Source organism: Gadus chalcogrammus, chromosome 4 (assembly GCF_026213295.1).
Source record: "Gadus chalcogrammus isolate NIFS_2021 chromosome 4, NIFS_Gcha_1.0, whole genome shotgun sequence".
In the NCBI taxonomy this organism is placed as follows: domain Eukaryota; kingdom Metazoa; phylum Chordata; class Actinopteri; order Gadiformes; family Gadidae; genus Gadus; species Gadus chalcogrammus.
The window spans coordinates 33,109,354-33,131,434 of NC_079415.1; the positions used below are offsets into that span (position 1 = coordinate 33,109,354).

The 22,081-nt window shown below is 43.2% G+C and overlaps 2 protein-coding genes across 2 annotated transcripts in view; one reads left to right on the forward strand and one right to left on the reverse strand.

Annotated features, from left to right (window-relative positions):
- Window positions 1-6,732, forward strand: part of retreg2 (reticulophagy regulator family member 2) — a 7,807-nt gene extending 1,075 nt beyond the window's left edge. The window contains exons 2-9 of the mRNA XM_056588976.1: window positions 1-31; window positions 515-545; window positions 1,191-1,320; window positions 2,069-2,153; window positions 2,502-2,639; window positions 3,209-3,297; window positions 3,863-3,998; window positions 4,306-6,732. The exon at window positions 1-31 is cut by the window's left edge and continues 73 nt beyond it. Of these exons, the coding sequence (XP_056444951.1) occupies window positions 1-31; window positions 515-545; window positions 1,191-1,320; window positions 2,069-2,153; window positions 2,502-2,639; window positions 3,209-3,297; window positions 3,863-3,998; window positions 4,306-5,228 (1,563 nt within the window). The 3' untranslated portion in view covers window positions 5,229-6,732. The remainder of the gene's footprint in view (window positions 32-514; window positions 546-1,190; window positions 1,321-2,068; window positions 2,154-2,501; window positions 2,640-3,208; window positions 3,298-3,862; window positions 3,999-4,305) is intronic.
- On the reverse strand, window positions 5,739-21,983 carry mdh1b (malate dehydrogenase 1B, NAD (soluble)). The gene is made up of 10 exons (XM_056588440.1): window positions 21,856-21,983; window positions 21,643-21,755; window positions 21,389-21,523; window positions 20,547-20,689; window positions 19,699-20,082; window positions 10,358-10,590; window positions 9,788-9,929; window positions 9,253-9,443; window positions 8,817-8,959; window positions 5,739-8,534 (listed from the first exon to the last, which is right to left on the reverse strand). The coding sequence occupies exons 1-10, from the start codon at window positions 21,875-21,877 to the stop codon at window positions 8,505-8,507; spliced, it is 1,536 nt and encodes a 511-aa protein (XP_056444415.1). The 5' UTR covers window positions 21,878-21,983; the 3' UTR covers window positions 5,739-8,504.
- Window positions 21,984-22,081: the final 98 nt, after the last annotated feature.

Below are 22,081 nucleotides of genomic sequence, written 5' to 3' on the forward strand. Positions count from 1 at the left end.
CGATGGAAGCACAAGCTGCCGCTCATGAAAGGTACGCTATGGGTTGCGTTCCTCTGGGTCGGTGGAGGTGTGTGGACTCCGGACCCACATCATAAATGGGACAAAGCGTCCCAGAAACAACATCTTGATAGCATCGGTCTAGGGTTACCGACTGATGGCCCAACCCGATACTTTGTTTAGCAGGTTAAAATGATATCTGATCACGTCGTTTTTGACTTGGCTTTTGTTATGGTGTGAGTGGGACAGAGTACAGTTAAACCAGATTAAACGAAGGAACAATTTCTGAAGTTTTTTAAGTTTTCATCAAAGCCTACCGCTATAGAATTTGAATATATGTGACCATTATAATATCATAATTCATTGGAGAGCAAATATGTTATTTACTCTTCAAGTGCATATATTTGAGAAAGGTTATCTTGATGTGCACTGTGATTAAAAGCACTGAGAAATTGAGGAAGGTGCATCAGTAAGTACTTATTCTTTTGTCCACCTTCTCTCCCCATGTACACTACAGTTCCGTCTACCGGAGTCATCCCGGTACTCAGGTGTGTATACACTCCACATACATGTTTACCTGTAGCCAAAATCACCTGCACAGCTAACCATCGTAGCAATCTGCATTGAATCATGTGTGAAGGAAATTCGACAATGTCAATGAGTTTTGTCGAGTGGGGTTAGCGTCAGGGGTATTTCAACACCACATTGACGTGGACATTATTGATCCAATCCTTATCACATGGCCCTCAGTCATTCGCTCTGGCCATAGCGGTGACATTTGTGCCCAGTTATAGTTTTCTCCAATGTCCACGACGGAAACATCCATCAGGCATTACTTATAATTGTGTCTAGAAATGCTATGCCGCCATCTGTTTGAGTGAGTAGTGTTTGCCTGTAAGACTCAACTCCTTCATCATACATTACACTATTGTTGCAAGGCACTTCATTTTTCTTCCCCCTTTAACAACGACATCCATCGCTTGAAGCATGTCAACCACATGCATAAGTGTGTGTGTGTGTGTGTGTGTGTGTGTGTGTGTGTGTGTGTGTGTGTGTGTGTGTGTGTGTGTGTGTGTGTGTGTGTGTGTGTGTGTGTGTGTGTGTGTGTGTGTGTGTGTGTGTGTGCGCCCGCGTGTGTGTGTGTGCCCGCGTGTGTGTGTGTGTGTGTGTGCCCGTGTTTCCGTGTCCTACAGAGCTAGCATGGGCGTGGAGCCGCGGCTGCTCAGCGTGCCAGAGCTCAGCCACCACCTGGCCGAGAGCTACCTGACCTCCCGCCTCTACCTGCAGGAGACCCTGCAGTACAAGCGGCAGCACCACCTCAAGGTACCACAGCTAGCCCTCAGGCTAGCACCAGAGTAGTGTTAGGTAGTGTTGGGCAAGTACCTTTTTTAAAAAAGTAATTAGTTACAGTTACTTCCCTCAAAAAGTAACAAAATGAGTTACACAGTTACAAATTATAAAGTGACACGTTACCATGGAAAGTAAAAAAAAAAAAAATCAGTAACGGTAACGGCGAACAATGATGGGAAGAGTTATCAATTTGATTACTCGTAACTGAAAATATAACGCCGTTAGTAACGGCGTTATTTATAACAACGTTATTCCCATCACTGATTTTCCAGTCATGCAAGCTAGCATGACTGGTTGCATAAGTAGTGATGTTAGACCGCTCTTATGCTATAGTGCTGTAGGGTACTTTTATTTTAAGTATCAAGTAGCAGGATAACGTTAGCAGAGGGTAGCTAGCATGACGGGGCATGCAAGTAGGGGAAACCTTTTAAATGTGGCAGTTATGTTAAACGCTGGATAGCATGGCAGGATATACGAGCATTGCGGGTTTATACTCGTAGTGAAATCAGCCTCCAGCTTGCATTGCTGGCCGCATCCCAACAGTTAATAATTAAGTTGCCTTCCTGGAAAAGGGCCTTTCGAGAACTGTGTTAAACAAATATACAAAAAACTACACAACGCTTAGTCTGTGTGCGTGCCAGGATTGCGTAGCCGCCAGCCGCGACCCAGATTTGACTTGAATTAAACATGGTGTGTGGTTTGTCCTTCCCTCTCTGCCCAGTTCTGCGTGGTGATGACCAGTGGCTCCCTGGTACTGGCCCTACTGGGGCACTACGTGCCGGGCATCATGATCTCGTATATCATAGGTGAGCCACCTGGCAGCGTTCCCGGTCCCCTACCGATGTTAATGTTGATACCGTGACGTTGGGTCGACTGCCAACGGCGGGGTTTCGGTTACTGAGATGAAACATTGTGAAGACTCAGTTCCTCATCAGGGTCTTGTTTCTCTTTGTACAATAAGGGCGATCCTATCTGCTGTATTTAAAGTGATATGTTGATTAGTTATGATTATTATGAGAGAGAGAGAGAGAGAGAGAGAGAGAAATAAATATGGTGCTTCTCGAGCCACTATTGATGCATACATGCAAAGCATACAATTCTTTGATCGCAGTGCTTATTCCACTGTGTGTGTGTGTGTGTGTGTGCGTGCACAGTGCTGAGCGTGCTGGTGTGGCCTCTGGTGGTGTACCACGAGCTGATCCAGAAGATGTACACCGGATTGGAGCCCATCCTCATGAAGCTGGACTACAGCATGAAGGGAGACCCCGACCGCCGCAAGCACGACAAGAAGAGTGAGTGGCGGCCCCCCTCCACCAATCAGTTTCTCCCCCTCGAGGGGGCCCTCGGCCAATCACAGCCCCCATAGAAGGGGTTAGCTGGGAGGGGCGTTGTGGCTCGTGAAGCCCTGATGAAAGTAGTGGGCGCAACTGCTCTTTGTACAGTGTAGTTCAGACTAACTTCCCAAACCCGGTGGGATAGGAAGGGCATGGATAATAATGTGGTGGTTGAACAAAGCTGACGTTTGAGAGCGAAACATTAACCCTTTTAATGACCAAACAACATGGGGACACATTCAGTTATGTGTTGTTTTTTTGGGCTTTTCAAAAACCAAAATATGAAGTGTGTGTGTGTGTGTGTGTGTGTGTGTGTGTGTGTGTGTGTGTGTGTGTGTGTGTGTGTGTGTGTGTGTGTGTGTGTGTGTGTGTGTGTGTGTGTGTGTGTGTGTGTGTGTGTGTGTCAATTTCAGTTGACAAATGTTGAACATCTAGTTTTCGTTGTTTGCTTCACAAACATGTGTGTTTGTGTCCGTGTGTTTGCTCACTGTCTGCATGTCATTCGCCCCTCCCCCCCCCCCCCCCAGAGGTGAGGAAGGAGATGGAGGAAGGGGGAGAGCCCAGGGCCGAGACAGAGAGCGAGAGCGAGGAGGAGCTGTCCTGCTTCGCCCCCACGGTGGGTCCCATAAACACAGCCCCGGGGTGTGTGTGTGTGTGTTGATGGCGGAGAGTAATGAGTGATCAGGGCACACGGGACGAACCAAAGCACCACGGGTGTTTAGCCTCACCCAGCCCAAGAGTCCAATTGCCAGACAGCCATCATCCTGACACGCACCCCACAACGACGCTTACGGCTGTTTCTATAGGTTCTTCTATTGTAGGTGGCTAGCAACACAGAGCTTGAGTATGGCTCACTACGCAGAGCTAGTGTATGGCTAACAACAGAGCCAGCATACCGCTAGCAACGCAGAGCTAGTCTAAAGCCAGCAACACAAAGCTAGCATACGGCTAGCAACACAGAGCTAGCATACTGCCAGCAACACAGAGCTAGCCTGCAGCTAGCATACACCTAGCCACACAGGCCTAGCATACACAGAGCTCACGTACGGTCAGCATACAGCTAGAGACCAAGAGCTAGCATATGGTTCTCATACGGTGAGCTACACAGCTAGCGTACAGCTTGATGTGGAGTTCCCTCAAGCTATGTCGGCGTCGCTAACTCCCGCCTTGTCTGCGTGCAGGTGGATGTGAAGACAACGGCCCTGGCCATGGCCATCACGGACTCTGAGCTGTCCGACGAGGAGGCCTCCATCTTGGAGAGCGGGGGGTTCTCCGTTTCCCGGGCGACCACGCCCCAACTCACGGACGTCTCCGAAGGTAACGGGCCGACGTTTTGAGGAAGTGTTTTTGGGGTACAGCGGTTGGTGGAGATAGGTTGTTAGAATCTCGAATACTGCTCTGAAAAAAAGTTAAAAAAGACTTTACTTATCGTCGTTTCATGAAAAACGTAAAGTAAAACTTACTTGTTATTGTATACACATACAAGTGGTATTTTTCAGAATTGGGGGGGGGGGGGCAATCGGTTAGAATGATTTGATTTACAATTTGTTAAAGTTTGTACGTTTTTAATTTACCAACGGTTGTGTGAGGAGAAATGTTCATAAACCCCCCCCCCCATCCCCAGACCTGGACCAGCAAAGCCTCCACAGCGACCCGGACGAGGCCTACCTGAGAGACCTGCCCGAGTTCCCCTCCGTGGAGGAGCTCCCGTCCGCGGAGCCCGCCAGCCTGCTCCACTCCCGCCCGGGGCCGGGACCAGGGACTATCCTAGCCTCGGCGGCCCAGCCGGGGGAACCCTCTGACGGGGTGGCCCTGAGCCCGGCCAGCCTCCTCTTCCAGCACCTGGCCACGCCCCTGCACTTTGTCAACACGCACTTCAACGGGAACGGGCAGCCGGTCGAAGGGGCAGGGGCCACACCGACCGACCGGGAGGTGGGAGTACCCGCCCCCGAGCACCGAGAGGAAGTCGACGAGCACGACGAGGACGAAGAACAGGAAGAGGAAACGGCGGCGGCGGTGGAGGGGGAGGTGGCGTCGGAGGTGGAGGTTGAGGGGGAGGGGGAGGGGGTCCACGGCAGTCAGCGCTCCCTGGAGGCGCTCAGCGAGGAGATCGTCAGCACGGCCATCTCCACCGTGGTGCAGAACACTCTGACGGCGCTGCGGCGCTCCGACCGCGAGCAGGAGCCCGGCCCCGCCCACTCCCCGCCCAGCGAGACGCCGACGGGCGCCGTGGATACCATCGCCGACGACGACCTCATCGCTGACCCCCCCGCCAACAAGGACCCCCTCGACGATGCTACCGCGGCAACCACCACGACGGACGTGCCGGAGCGGAGTCTTGAGGCAGAAGGGGCGGGGCCTGGGGATAAGGAGGCGGAGCAAAAGGAAGACGAGGAGGAGGAGGAGGAAGACTTTGAGCTGCTCGACCAGAGCGAACTGGAGCAGATGACGGAGGAGCGGGAAACGGGGGCGGACAAGCCGTTAGTGGGCGGGGTCTCTGGGGGCCCGGAGACGCTCCCGTCTCCCCCGCACCAACCGGAGTCCTAGCTCCAAGAGGCTCCGCCCCCCCCTCCAAACAAACAACCCCCAACTGTTTCTTGATTTTGATTGGTTAGATAAAGGATTGTAAAACGGTATCCACTGTAATAAGGTTCCAACTTTTGGTCAAACTTTAAAACCAGAGTCGTCGAAAATATATATGTTGGAAGATTGAAGGTGTTTTTTCTGTTAATCTGGTTTTATTCGAATGGGCAATGCGCACGCCGGTTGTTCCCGATGTAAATGGTTCCTAAAAAAGACTTTGTCTCGGCTAACGGCGGTCGTTTGCGAGCGGTATGCTAATTCCACTCTCCGTTCCGTCCGACTTAATGCTCCGTTGATCTTCAGATGCATGTTACAGACGATGTAGACGGCGAGTAAATTACAAAAAATCGTCCCAAAAGCAAAATGGAGGGGAGTGCGTGTCCGAACTTTGGGGATTCCGAATTAACGTTAAATCAACTTTTTCCGAAAAACTCGCCACAAACAGTCTCTCGCTAGGACTGTCGCTCGGGCTCGACTCGAAGTAACGGGCGTAGTCGTCGGAAGTACAATGTGAATTTAACTATTAGCCATTTCTACCATCCTATACTTCAATACGACTATTGGCTATCAAACGCTGACTCCATCCCGGTCATAGGTTTAACGTTCAGAGTTACAACTGCTTTTTTTTATGCATCAAAGTGTGCGTGTATATCAATATATATGACACGTCCAGGGAAACGTTTCCTGGCCCCCCCTCCCTCCATGTTTTAGGTGTCGTACCGTGTCATCTGTGAGGTGTTGGACTGGAAACCCCTGTCGCCATAGTGTGTATACTACCAACCTCAAGCTCTCCCCCGTCCTTGTTCGCCCTTTTCACCAACACGCCTGAGAGAGCAGGTCTGTTTATTGTTTTCTTTTGGCCTATCTCGTTCCCCCAAAGAACAATGAGCAACCGTGTTTTTTTTTTATTTTTGTCTTGGAACACACTGTAACCAGATGTCTATTTTAGAAAGAGGGCTTTTATTGTGAAAAAGAGTTTCGAAATGTTGGATTATCACTATTATAATAGCTATTAATATATACGTTATTTAATTGGACAAGACTGCTGATGAGATTTCATTTTAAGGTGATGTGGGGAGAGACGAGAATCAAGTTTTGTTAAAACTTGTTTTGGGTCTGCAACAATGATTGTATGATAGATTTTGGATCTTTTGCACTCTGGACGTTCATGTATAGAAACATATTCCCAATGTGAGCTTTGAACCATAAACTATTCCTCCTCATTACCCAGACCATTCCAAGGCTTACCTAAAAGGAATCGGGGGAGGGGGGGGGGAATGTTACCAGGACCTGGAGAAAAGAAATGGAACCCATTTCTACATTTCGAGCTGCATATACGCACGCCCATGCACAGACGTGACTTTGCTGTCGATATACAAGGCTAGCTCCTTAATTTAACCATCGGCCTTGATTTCTGTTTCAAAGAAGAACGTTTAAAAAAAAAAAAAAAAGGTCAAGGTTACAATAACAGACTTTATTCGCAATTTGCAACCCATTTAGTTTTTAGCTATAGTTTCACTTTAAAACTGACGTAACCATTACCAGCTATTTTTCTACATGTATAGCCATCGTTGGGATGTGTATATTTACAGAGACGAAAGGTTTGTGCCACTACTAAAGTCTGTGCACGGCATGCATCGCGCATGTCTTTACCTTTTTAAATACTAACTAAGACGACTGTGTAAAGATTTATCAGTTTTGAGTTTAGTTTGTTTTTTAGGGGCGGGCCGTGGGGTTTCTTTCTATCGGAGCCGAGGTTGTGGTTTCCGATATTGTTTCTTGCGTTCGATTAGGCGGTTAGGCGGCCGCCCGTTGGGCGTTAACGAAATTCGGGATTAATGAGAAAGAAGGATTGTTCGGAGTCGGACAAAGAGGCGGAATTTTGCCTTGGTGTCTTGAGGGTTGGTTAAAATGGAGTCCACGCCTGTGAATATCTATCGGCGACGCCCGGCTTCTTGTCTATAGTGCACTATATTTGTACTAAAACGTCTTTCCTTTTTCGTGGTTTACGACTCCCCTTTGTGAATAGCGTAGCATAGCTAAGGGATCTCGTCGCATGTACAAACGGCACACCACTCAAGGTTTTCAGGCTAGCCAATGAGGTCCACGCGATTCCTGCGACGCAACATGTCATTTTCCGATATTTCGCTTTTGGTCTAGCAAAACCCTGGTTACATATTGACTCCTGATTGAGTGTTTCCATTGAAAACAAATAGGGAAATACATGTTGCTATCGCATCCGCTTTTAGAAAGCGATGCGCGTGCATTACAAAAGCTCACAGCTGGGGGCAGTAGAGAAGTGCGAAAGTCATGAAGGGATAATATGATGCTACAACAGTGGTTCCCAACCTTTTTTTGGCCCATTTCTAGCTGTGAAGATGTTCGAGACCCCAACTTTAACCTTATGTGCTTCTGCTTCCACACAAACCCGTATCGCCCAATCAGCATCGACTGCTGATCTCCCGGTGGATGTAATCTCATTGCTCTACTGCACACTAGAAAGTGATTAGTTGTAGTAGTTTGCTAGTGGCTATGAATTAATCCATTTCGTATATACAGGACGTCTGCGACAAAAAAATAAAATAGTTTGCTAAAATGGACTATCAACTATATATCTTGTCGGCAATCTCCTGCGACCCCCATGTTCATATCAGGGGACCCCAAGTTGGCTCCGACCCCAAGGTTGGGAACCACTGCTCTTTAATAACAGACTAATGTTTAGTATACAGACTTGTGTAAAAAAAAAAAAAAAAAAAAAATGTGTTTGTTTGATGCTTTAACCAATCGCTTCTTCGAAATGGCACTTAACTGACCTGTACAATTGGGGGCAAAAAAACAAATAAAGGAATCTATTTTCTAATTTCCATTCTTTTTCAAAAAAGTGCACTCAGTTTGATCTTTTCTCCATTTTATATTTTGGGGGAACCACACACACACACCTGCATTTAAATAACATGTGGAAGAAAATAAATAAATACCGGTACATATTTTGTGAATTCACATTTTCTTGGGTTTTGTTATTTGCTCCCTGTTAACTATAGAAGAGAGTTCTACTGTTTACAGAGTTACTTTTTTAAAAGGTTAATTATCCAATCTGAAAGGGAAATGGGTCGAGAACTAATCACTAATTAAGATTAAGATCATTTCTTGTAAAACCAAAGGAACCCAGTTGTACACCAGCACCCCCACGATAGTACACAACTGGTGAATGTGTCCAACTCCTCCACTGAAAGCTTGTCTTTACAAGTCCGAGCATCCTTCTTCTTTCTCCTGAGGAGACAAACAGGATGGCACATGTTAATACACGTTTATCCTCTTCTTCCTTGTAATCCTCCTCCTCCCTCTCCTCCTCCTCCACCTTCTCCCTCACCTCCTCCACCTTTTCCCTAACCTCCTCCTTCTCATTTCACCTCCCTTCCCTCCTCCACCTTCTCCCTAAGCTCCTCCTCCCTCCCTCCTTAAATGAACATCAGTACGTTCGGGGGGAAGACCGCCATTTAAAAACATCCTAGCCGACACGTTGAACCCATAAATGTTTTCAAAGCCTTTCACCTGTCGGAGCTCGTCCACAGCCAGCATCAGCGTCTCCTCGAGCTCGTCCCCCAGGTCGACGCCCTCCAGGACGGGGGACCACCGGCCCTCTGAGAGGGTCACCGGGACGGAGCAGACCACGCCGTCCGGGACGTAGGGGTGTCCTGCAACGCCCGGTAAAGGTGACATGTCATGCCACCAGGCGTGAGTGTGGTTAGCCGTGACGAGCCGTTTGGAAAGTCGGCCTCTTCTGATATCACAAGTGGGCGTGTCCAGTTAGACGTGCGACGGATAGATGAGCAACGTTTGCTGCAGTCCACCGGGTAGGCTGGTAGGCCGATCTATCCAACACGTGTCAAGGCGGACACGCCCACTTGTGATGTCAGAAGAGGCTTGTAACGGCTAATCACCCTCACACCTGGTGGTACCGCCCCTAGCGGCGTTCTTCAAGCGGTACCTTGGCAGCACACCCCCAGAGAGAGGACCCGCCCCTCCGCCTCGGGGTGGGGGACCCCGTTCCAGACCTCGAGCACCGCGAGGATCCCGTGGGCGACCGACACGGACGCCGGCCTGGCCACCCTCGGGTCGGACGCCGACGTCGCGCCGCGGCCCTTGAGCAACTCGGGAAGGTCCGTCTTCAGCCAGGTTCTGTACGAAAGGTAAAAGAACGGCCGAAGACGGTGGATTTTGAGGTGTTCTTCTTAACAATAACGTAGGAGGGTAGGGTGCAGGGAGAACGGGGACTTTTTTTCTTGCGTTATTTGCGTCACAAAAATCGTGCTCTATTCCAATCTTTCGCTTTACGAACCAAACGTGGCAACCTTTTAACCCATGGGACCTGTAGTTCCTCTCTACCCAATAAACTACAAGTCCCATAAGGCGAGAACATCATCATGGTTTGGAACCATATACTGAGTGCATGGAAAGAAGACACAGAAATCGATGATAATTATAATTCTATATTATAATTATATGATCTATATTTGAAGTACCTGTCGTGGAGCACCTCGAGCACCGGCCGGGAGAAGGAGTGGGGCCCCTGAATGGCCCCTGTGTGGTCGAACACCCGGGCCCTCTGCAGGTCCACGCCGAAGGTCCCGCTGGGGTTCCCCCACACGATCACCCCGCTGACGTCTTTTGAAGGGGACACGTCATACCACCAGATGTGAGTGGGGCCGGCCGTTACGAGCCGTTTTGAAAATCGGCCCCTTCTGACATCACAAGTGGGCCGAAAATTCATTTACTGCGCGACGCTTTTTAGTCTGCTATACGAGTAAAGGTGGTCAAATGTGTATTGATCGGGAGGAGGAAGAGGAGGAGGAGGAGGAAGACGAGGAGGAAGAGGGGGAGGAGGAGGAAGCGGTGGAGGAAGAAGAAGAGGAGGAGGAAGAAAAGGAGGAGGTGGAGTAGGAAGAGGAGGTGGAGGAGGAGGCGGTGAACGAGAAGGAGGAAGAAAAGGAGGAGGAGGAGGAGGAGAAGGCGGAGTAGGAAGATGAGGAGGAAGAGGAAGAGGAGGAGGATGAGGAGGAGGGAAGCGGCGGTGTCGGGGTATGCTACGCCACCTGTGGTCCTCATGCCCAGCTTCAGCGCAATGCGCGCGCTCGCGGCGGTCTCCAAGGGCGTCGCCACGGCGACGAAGAGGCCGGGGTCCAGGGAGGGGGCGCTCTCGGCGAGCAGCGCGCACTTGAGGTTGAGGTGGGCGTCGCCCGCCACCATCACCCTCACGCCCCCCCCTAGCCGGCGGCTGGCCCGCTCTCCGATCAGCCGACCGTAGCGACGGTAGCGGGCGGAGATCCTCCGAAGGAGCGACTTCCTCCTCCTCGCCTCCTCCGCCTCCTCGTCCGTCATCTCCTCCACCTCCTCTTCCTGCTCCTCCTCTTCCTTCTCCTTCACCTCCCCCCTCTCCTCCTCCACCTTCTCCTCTTTCCCCCGCCCCTCCTCGTCCCTCACCTCCTCATCCTTCTTCTCCGCCCTCACTCCCCCTTCCTCTTTCCCTACCTTCTCCCGCTCCTCCTCCAGCTTCCCCACCTCCTTCTCCTCATCCCCCTCCCTCACCTCCTTCTCCTTGCTCACCTCCTCCTTCTCCTTTAGCTCCCTTCCCTCCTCCACCTTCTCCCTAACCTCCTCCCTCTCCTCCCCTACTCCCTCCTCCTCCACTACCTCCCTCACGTCTTTCTCCTCCTCCTCCTCCCTCTCCTTCACCCTCTCCTCCTCTTCCCTCCCCTCCTCCCCCTTCTCCTCCTCCTCCCCCAGGCCCTCCCCCCCTCCCTGGTTCCCGGCGTCCTCCTCCTCGTCCAGCAGAATGACGAGGTCTGCGTCTCTAAAGGCCTCCTCCAGGCCAGCGTGCGCGGTGACCTGCCCCGTGCACGTAGACGTACAACACATAGAGAGAAGCAATGTGTTAGATCTGACTGCCGGTTATGTTTACATCGCTCATCATATGGTCGTTTTTTATCTGTTCTTTTATTTGACTTTTTTTACCTTTCTTGATACATTTTTGGACGGGAAGCTAAATCTTAAAACCGAGGCACTTTTTAATCACATCTGAGGTGTTGTCACGCTTTGAACTTCATTCTTCTCCACGTAGAACGCTGAGAAGTGTTTCATACCGGTACAAAGGTTGTGTTTCAATTTGTTGAATTAGTTTATCAGTTTATTCAAACATAGTCCTGAAATAACGACCAGCCGCTGGTGTCAAGGTCTACGACTGTGGTACACCCTATGTTTATTTTCGAAAGACAAAATGCGACAGACGAGCTCCGACGGGTGAAAGGCTTTTAATGATTTCTTTAATAACGACAAAAAACGATAACTTTTTTCTTTTATGCGTCACCCCTTAAGTTTTCTTTCATAACGACAAAATACGACAGTGTTGCATCCTTATGTATTCTTTTTATTATCGGAAGAAAAACGACATTGTTACCCATTCCGATTTTTTTGCCACAACATTATTTTATTGCAAAAAACGACAGTGTTACCCATTCTGTTTTTTTTTGGCCCGACAGTATTTTATTGCAAAAAACGAGTGGTACCCTTATGTTTTTCTATTCGAATGACAAAAAAACGACAGCGTTATCCCTTATGTTTTCTTCCATAACGACAAAATGAGACAGTGTTACCCCTGATGTTTTCTTTCATAAGGACAAATTACAGCAGTGTTACCCCTTTGGATTTTTTTGATGATGGGAAAAATACGACAGTGTTACCCCTTATATTTTTATTTGGCCTGACAGTATTTGATTGAAAAAAACTACGGTGTTACCCCTTAAGTTTTCTTTCATAACGACAAAATACGACAGTGTTACATCCATTGTTTTTTTTGCCCGACAGAATTTTATTGCAAAATACCACAGTGTTACCCCTTATGTTTTCTTTCATAACGACAAATTAAAACATTGATTTTTTATTTTTTTATGATAGGAAAAATACGACAGTGTTACATCCATTTCTTTTCTTTTTTTTCCCCGACAGAATTTTATTGCAAAAAACGACAGCGTTACCCCTTAAGTTTTCTTTCATAACGACAAAATTCGACAGTGTTACATCCTTATGTATTATTTTTATTATCGGAAGAAAAACGGCATTGTTACCCATTCAGTTTTTTTTGCCCGACAGAATTTTATTGCAAAATACCACAGTGTTACCCCTTATGTTTTCTTTCATAACGACAAATTACAACAGTGATCTTTGATTTTTTTATGATGGGAAAAATACGACAGTGTTACCCCTTATGTTTTTTTTTGGCCCGACAGTATTTTATTGCAAAAAACGACAGCGTTACCCCTTAAGTTTTTCTTTCGGAATAACAAAATACGACAGTGTTACATCCTAATGCATTCTTTTTATTATCGGTAGAAAAACGACATTGTTACCCATTCTGTTATTTTTTGGCGATGAAGTTTTTGTGGGTGATTAGCATTCCAGACAAATAACAGTTTCATCATATAGGCTACCCCCTATCTACTTGTGTTGATCAAGTAGGCCTTTGTTTAACAATGTTCCCTGTTGTTTATCCATGATTTCAATTTCAAATAAGAATTCTCAAATGGCTTTTTAGTGCAAACCATTGGCCCATAGGCTATTACGAAAGTAACTACTTGAGCGCTAGTTAAAACGGTTTTAAACTCAAGAAGTCACATGACGTCTTAAGCTCCATTGCTGTGTCATTTGTACTTTAGTTTAACCTGCAGCTGCGTTTTACCTTGATCTCAATTGCATAAAAAACTAAACATAAAAAGGTCAATGCTTAACTAAAATGGTAAGCAATGACAATTAATTGATTGACGGCGTAGGTGAGGGCAGATTCCAGACTCAGATTGCCACTGAAGATTAATTTGATAAAAAACAATTGTTAACCTTTTTTTTCCATGACGACCATTAAAAACAACAGTGTTACCCCCTACGTTTTATTTGATCAATATCGAGAGAGCCTCATGTTTCATTTGATAAAAACGACAGTGTTACCCCTTTTGGTTTTTTCATGACGACCGATAAAAAACGAGAGTGTTACCCCTTAAATTTTATTTGACAAAGACAACAGTGTTACCGCTTAGGTTGTTTTTCATGACGCCCTATAAAAAACTACAGTGATTCCCCTTAAAAAGTGGCTAAGCTAGCGACAGAGCAATTTCCCCCACACGTTTTATTTGACAAAGACAACAGTGTTACCCCTTATGTTTTTATTCATGACGACCAATAAAAAACGACAGTGTTACCCATTATGTTTTTCTTCATGACGACCAATAAAAAACGAAAGTGTTATCCATTATGTTTTTTTCATGACGACCAATAAAAAACAACAGTGTTACCCCTGATGTTTTTTTCATGACGCCCTATAAAAAACAACAGTGATTCCCCTTATGGTTTTTTCATGACGCCCTATAAAAAACAACAGTGTTTCCCCTTATGGTTTTTTTCATGAAGACCAAAGAAGAACGACAGTGTCATCCCTCATGTTTCATTTGATGCAAACAACAGTGTTACCCCCTGTTTTATTTGATAAATATCGACAGTGTTACCCCTTGTGTTTATTTCATGACGGCCGATAAAAAACAACAGTGTCACCCTTTATGTTTTTTTTCATGACGACCAAAGAAAAACGACAGTCTTACCCCTTATGTTTTTTTCATGACGAACAATAAAAAACAACAGGTTACCCGTTATGTTTTTTTGCATGACGACCAATAAAAAACAACAGTGTTACCCCTTATGTTTTTTTTCAAGACGATCAATAAAAAACAACAGTGTTACCCCTTATGTTTTTTTCATGACGACCAAAGAAAAACGACAGTGTTCCCCCTTATGTTTTTTTCATGACGATCAATAAAAAACAACAGTGATACCCCTTATGTTTTTTTTCAAGACGAACAATAAAAAACAACAGTGTTACCCCTTATGTTTTTTTCATGACGACCAATAAAAAACAACAGTGTTACCCCTTATGTTTTTTTTCAAGACAATCAATAAAAAACAACAGTGTTACCCCTTATGTTTTTTTCATGACGAACAAAGAAAAACGACAGTGTTACCCCTTATGTTTTTTTTCATGACGACCAAAGAAAAACGACAGTGTTACCCCTTATGTTTTTTTTCATGACGACCAATAAAAAACGACAGTGTTGCCCCCTATGTTTTATTTGATAAATATCGACAGTGTTACCCCTTGTGTTTTTTTTTGTGACGACCAATAAAAAAACGACAGTCTTACCCCTTATGTTTTTTTTCATTACGACCAATAAAAAAATACAGTGTTACCCCCGCATGTTTCATTTAATAAAAACGACAGTGTTACCCCTTGTGTTTATTTCATGACGGCCGATAAAAAAACGACAGTGTTACCCCTCATGTTTCATTTGATAAAAACTACAAACTTATATTTTATTTGACAAAGACAACAGTGTTACCCCTTCTGTTTTTTTCATGACGACCAAAGAAAAACGACAGTGTTACCCCTTATGTTTTTTTTCATGACGACCAATAAAAAAACAACAGTGTTACCCCTCATGTTTTTTTCATGACGACCAATAAAAAACAACAGTGTTACCCCTTATGTTTTTTTTCATGACGATCAATAAAAAACAACAGTGATACCCCTTATGTTTTTTTTCAAGACGAACAATAAAAAACAACAGTGTTACCCCTTATGTTTTTTTTCATGACGACCAAAGAAAAACGACAGTGTTACCCCTTATGTTTTTTTTCATGACGACCAATAAAAAACGACAGTGTTGCCCCCTATGTTTTATTTGATAAATATCGACAGTGTTACCCCTTGTGTTTTTTTTTGTGACGACCAATAAAAAAACGACAGTGTTACCCCTTATGTTTTTTTTCATTACGACCAATAAAAAAAATACAGTGTTACCCCCGCATGTTTCATTTAATAAAAACGACAGTGTTACCCCTTGTGTTTATTTCATGACGGCCGATAAAAAAACGACAGTGTTACCCCTCATGTTTCATTTGATAAAAACTACAAACTTATATTTTATTTGACAAAGACAACAGTGTTACCCCTTCTGTTTTTTTCATGACGACCAAAGAAAAACGACAGTGTTACCCCTTATGTTTTTTTTCATGACGACCAATAAAAAAACAACAGTGTTACCCCTTATGTTTTTTTCATGACGACCAATAAAAAACAACAGTGTTACCCCTTATGTTTTTTTTCATGACGATCAATAAAAAACAACAGTGATACCCCTTATGTTTTTTTTCAAGACGAACAATAAAAAACAACAGTGTTACCCCTTATGTTTTTTTTCAAGACGATCAATAAAAAACAACAGTGTTACCCCTTCTGTTTTTTTCATGACGACCAAAGAAAAACGACAGTGTTACCCCTTATGTTTTTTTTCATGACGACCAAAGAAAAACGACAGTGTTACCCCTTATGTTTTTTTTCATGACGACCAATAAAAAACGACAGTGTTGCCCCCTATGTTTTATTTGATAAATATCGACAGTGTTACCCCTTGTGTTTTTTTTTGTGACGACCAATAAAAAAACGACAGTGTTACCCCTTATGTTTTTTTTCATTACGACCAATAAAAAAAATACAGTGTTACCCCCGCATGTTTCATTTAATAAAACGACAGTGTTACCCCTTTTTTTTATTTCATGACGGCCTATAAAAAAACGACAGTGTTACCCCTCATGTTTCATTTGATAAAAACTACAAACTTATATTTTATTTGACAAAGACAACAGTGTTACCCCTTCTGTTTTTTTCATGACGACCAAAGAAAAACGACAGTGTTACCCCTTATGTTTTTTTTCATGACGACCAATAAAAAAACAACAGTGTTACCCCTTATGTTTTTTTCATGACGACCAATAAAAAACAACAGTGTTACCCCTTATGTTTTTTTTCATGACGATCAATAAAAAACAACAGTGATACCCCTTATGTTTTTTTTCAAGACGAACAATAAAAAACAACAGTGTTACCCCTTATGTTTTTTTTCATGACGACCAAAGAAAAACGACAGTGTTACCCCTTATGTTTTTTTTCATGACGACCAATAAAAAACGACAGTGTTGCCCCCTATGTTTTATTTGATAAATATCGACAGTGTTACCCCTTGTGTTTTTTTTTGTGACGACCAATAAAAAAACGACAGTGTTACCCCTTATGTTTTTTTTCATTACGACCAATAAAAAAAATACAGTGTTACCCCCGCATGTTTCATTTAATAAAAACGACAGTGTTACCCCTTGTGTTTATTTCATGACGGCCGATAAAAAAACGACAGTGTTACCCCTCATGTTTCATTTGATAAAAACTACAAACTTATATTTTATTTGACAAAGACAACAGTGTTACCCCTTCTGTTTTTTTCATGACGACCAAAGAAAAACGACAGTGTTACCCCTTATGTTTTTTTTCATGACGACCAATAAAAAAACAACAGTGTTACCCCTTATGTTTTTTTCATGACGACCAATAAAAAACAACAGTGTTACCCCTTATGTTTTTTTTCAAGACGAACAATAAAAAACAACAGTGTTACCCCTTATGTTTTTTTTCAAGACGATCAATAAAAAACAACAGTGTTACCCCTTCTGTTTTTTTCATGACGACCAAAGAAAAACGACAGTGTTACCCCTTATGTTTTTTTCATGACGATCAATAAAAAACAACAGTGATACCCCCTATGTTTTTTTTCAAGACGAACAATAAAAAACAACAGTGTTACCCCTTATGTTTTTTTCATGACGACCAATAAAAAACAACAGTGTTACCCCTTATGTTTTTTTTCAAGACAATCAATAAAAAACAACAGTGTTACCCCTTATGTTTTTTTCATGACGAACAAAGAAAAACGACAGTGTTACCCCTTATGTTTTTTTTCATGACGACCAATAAAAAACAACAGTGTTACCTCTTATGTTTTTTTTCAAGACGATCAATAAAAACAACAGTGTTACCCCTTATGTTTTTTTCATGACGACCAAAGAAAAACGACAGTGTTACCCCTTATGTTTTTTTTCATGACGACCAATAAAAAACAACAGTGTTACCCCTTATGTTTTTTTTCAAGACGATCAATAAAAAACAACAGTGTTACCCCTTATGTTTTTTTCATGACGACCAAAGAAAAACGACAGTTGTTACCCCTTATGTTTTTTTTCATGACGACCAATAAAAAAACAACAGTGTTACCCCTTATGTTTTTTTTCATGACGATCAATAAAAAACAACAGTGATACCCCTTATGTTTTTTTTCATGACGACCAATAAAAAACAACAGTGTTACCCCTTATGTTTTTTATTGACGACCAAAGAAAAACGACAGTGTTACCCCTTATGTTTTTTTTCATGACGACCAATAAAAAGACAACAGTGTTACCCCTTATGTTTTTTTCATGACGAACAATAAAAAAAAACAGTGTTACCCCTTATGTTTTTTTTCATGACGATCAATAAAAAACAACAGTGATACCCCTTATGTTTTTTTTCAAGACGAACAATAAAAAACAACAGTGTTACCCCTTATGGTTTTTTTCATGACGACCAATAAAAAACAACAGTGTTACCCCTTATGTTTTTTTCAAGACGATCAATAAAAAACAACAGTGTTACCCCTTATGTTTTTTTCATGACGACCAAAGAAAAACGACAGTGTTACCCCTTATGTTTTTTTTCATGACGACCAATTAAAAAACAACAGTGTTACCCCTTATGTTTTTTTCATGACGAACAATAAAAAACAACAGTGTTACCCCTTATGTTTTTTTTCATGACGACCAATAAAAAAACAACAGTGTTACCCCTTATGTTTTTTTCATGACGAACAATAAAAAACAACAGTGTTACCCCTTATGTTTTTTTTCATGACGACCAATAAAAAAACAACAGTGTTACCCCTTATGTTTTTTTCATGACGACCAAAGAAAAACGACAGTGTTACCCCTTATGTTTTTTTTCATGACGATCAATAAAAAACAACAGTGTTACCCTTTGTGTTTTTTTTCATGACGACAACAGTGTTACCCCTTAAGTTGTCTTTAATAATGACAAATTACAACAGTGTTACCCCTTTAGATTTTTTTTATGATGGGAAAGATACGACAGTGTTACCCCTTATGTTTTCATTTTGCCCCGACAGTATTTTATTGCAAAGAAACGAGTGGTACCCTTATGTTTTTCTGTTTGAACGACAAAAAAACGACAGTGTTATCCCTTATGTTTTCTTCGACAACGAGAAAATACGACAGTGTTATCCCTTATGTTATCTTTAATAACGACAAATTACAATAGTGCTACCACTTTAGATTTTTTTTAGGATGGAAAAAATACGACAGTGACAAATTACAACAGTGTTCCCCCTTTAGATTTTTTTAGGATGAAGAAAATACAACAGTGTTACCCCTTACGGTTTTTTTTGGCCAGACAGTATTTTATAGCAAAAAACGACAGTGTTACATCCTTATGTATTTTTTTATTATCGGAAGAAAAACAACATTGTTACCAAATCTTTTTTTTTGGCCCGACTATTTTATTGCAAAAAACTTGTGGTACCCTTATGTTTTTCTTTTCTAACGACAAAAAAACGACAGTGTTATCCCTTATGTTTTCTTCCATAACTACAAAATACGACAGTGTTACCCCTTTGGATTTTTTTTAGGATGGAAAAATACGACAGCGTTTTTTTTGGCCCGACTATTTTATTGCAAAAAACTTGTGGTACCCTTATGTTTTTCTTTTCTAACGACAAGAAAACGATAGTGTTATTCCTTATGTTTTCTTCCATAACGACAAAATACGACAGTGTTAACCCTTATGTTTTCTTTCATAACGACAAATTACAACAGTGTTACCCCTTTCGATTTTTTTTTAGGATGGAAAAATACGACAGTGTTACCCCTTATGTTTTTTTTTGGCCCGACAGTATTTTATTGCAAAAAACGACAGTGTTACCCCTTAAGTTTTATTTCATAACGACAAAATACGACAGTGTTACATCCTTATGTATTTTTTTTTATTATTGGAAGAAAAACGACAGTTACCCATTCAGTTTTTCTTTTGGCCTGACAGTATTTTATTTAAAAAAAACTAGTGGTACCCTTATGTTTTTCTTTTCTAACGATAAAAAAAAACGACAGTTTTATCCCTTATGTTTTCTCAGAATAACGAAAAAATACGACAGTGTTACCCCTTTTGTTTTCTTACATAACGACAAATTACAACAGTGTTACTTTTGATTTTTTTTAGGATGGAAAAAATACAACAAATACAACAATGATGGGAAAAATACGACAGTGTTACCACTTATGTTTTTCTTTGGCCTGACAGTATTTAATTGCAAAAAACGAGTGGTACCCTTATGTTTAACGACAAAAAAACGACCGTGTTATCCTTTATGTTTTCTTCCATAACGACAAAATAAGACAGTGTTACCCCTTATGTTTTCTGTCATAACGACAAATTACGACAGTGTTACCCCTTATGTTTATTTTCATGACGGGAAAAAAAAGGACAGTGTTACCCCTCATGTCTTTTTTGGTCCGAAAGTATTTTATTACAAAAAGACGACAGTGGTACCCTTTATGGTGTTTTTTTTTTTGAGAGAGACAGAGACAGAATAAGCTTGACCATGCTAGTACCTGGTGGAGTAGAGGGAGGCCCAGCCACTCTGTCTCAACATGCAGGGAATGCAACGCCTCCTCCTCCCCCTCCCAATGGAGGAGGTGCAGGCTGATGCCAAATAAGGTGGATGCCCAGGGGAAGATGTGCTCTGACAGCAGATGGGGAATCAGTATTGAGCACGTGGGGTTCAGAGCACTGAAGGGTGAAGGAGAGGAGAATATATAAATGTCAGTTAGAAATGTTACCCAATTATTTTGTGTACATTTTGAAATTATTCAGTGCAAATACAATGGGCAGGCCACCTAGGTTTAGTATTGAGTTGCTCTTTAAAGCTAGGGTAGATCATTTGGAGGAAGCAGCCAAAATAAGCTTATATTAAGTCTCCAAGTATCCAAAGGAAAGACTCTCCAATTCTTTTTTTGGCCAGAGCTTTTGAATTATTGCTTGCTGTCAGGACGTTATGAGAATTTAACAAATGGGCGAAAAAAGTGAAAATAAATTGCTTACTGTAGCTTTAATGCAATTACACATATCTACAGTAGCTATGTATCTTTATATATATGAATATATATGAATATATATATATATAGTCTAACGTCTAATGCCAATGTTAGCTACCGTGGACTAATTTCTTGGGTTAAAGGCCTGTTTTTACCCACCCGCTGATCCAGACGTTAAGCGGTTGGCGTAGGCTAGCTTGGAGCTTCTTTTCCTCCCTCCAAATCTCCTCCATCTCGCGGGTCTCCACGGCGATCTTCAGCATCATGTCTGTCGACATGTCTGACATCACACCATAGTATTCCTGCCCAAGGGTGGACAACACACGTATTTTATATGTAGACCCACACGGTTAGCATTAGCTTTCTGGGAGTCCTTCTGTATGTTTTCACGTAAGCATTAGCTTGTAGTGTCTTGGGTTTACATTTATGACCTTATCGGTTCCACTGGATTGATCGACTCATGGATAGGAACCTTTAATCTTGGGACAGATGTAGTTTAGATTTTTTTTTTTTTTTAAAGAGTAAATAGCTGCAGTAGGACAGTTACATAGTGCAGCTTTAAAATGTGTTGAACTCAAATAACATTTAAGGGTTGGCCGCCAGTCAACTATTTAGTAGACACTTTTAATTTAAAGCGACTGGCTTGAAAATACCTATATATAGGTTAGGTTGTGAAACCTTAAACCAGAACTTTTCAGCTGGGCATCGAACACCCGGTTCAACACGATTCTGCTTCTATCTAACCATGTTCAGTATTACATTTAATATTAAATAATGGCTTTTACTGTACCACAAAGACAACGGCCATAAATACAATTGGTAAAGCTGCAAGTGGAGCCAAGGCCATTTCCGTTTTGGCTTGTTTACCCATTGGCGGCCTCTAGCGGCGCGCGGTGTTACTACATCCGGGCGCGTTTTAATCCTGAGAAACTACCTAGTTCAGGAACGTGACATAACGTCATTTTAGGCACCTCGACCCCTAAACTGTGTGATCAACCTACATGGCAGTGCTCCAGGAAGTCAGCCAGACCCCCCACCAACATCCCTTTGCCCCCGCGGTCCAGAAGTTCACGCCACACCAGCGGGGACTCGCTGTGTCGCCATCCGTGTGATCGACAGGTGTCGTCCAACCATTCCTGGGGGGGGACGGGGACATCGTGGAATTACTAGTCAACCACAGAAAGTGTGATTTCTTTAACATGTAGGCCTATGAGTACGTTGTGATGTTTAATAGGTTAAATGAGCCAGGGGTGACCTCCCACTCGTCTGGCGCGACGAGGATCTTGTGGATCCGGAAGTAGGGTAGGGATCCCTGGAGTTGATCCCCTAGATTCTCGGCTTTGGCGAAGTGAGGACAGTCGGCTTTCCCTTTAGTTGGGAGTGGGGAAAGTTGCAGAAGAAATGACTAAGTTAGGTTTAGTTGTGTTTTCTAGCATATCGTAACGTTGTATTAAAAGCCAAGCCTTACCAGCGAGCACAAACCGCGCCATGGTTTGGACGCGTCCGTTGCTAGGAAACCAGAGGTATTGCTTGGAAACCGGCAGTGTGGTTGCTAGGAAACCAGCGGGTGTTAAATTGTCTCCATGAGAAGGAGAAACATAAAAAATTTAAAACTATGCTACTATTAAAACTGTTAACCCCCGCAGTGTGGTTAAGTTATGCCTACTTTGTGCTTTTCATTTGGAAAGCAGTCC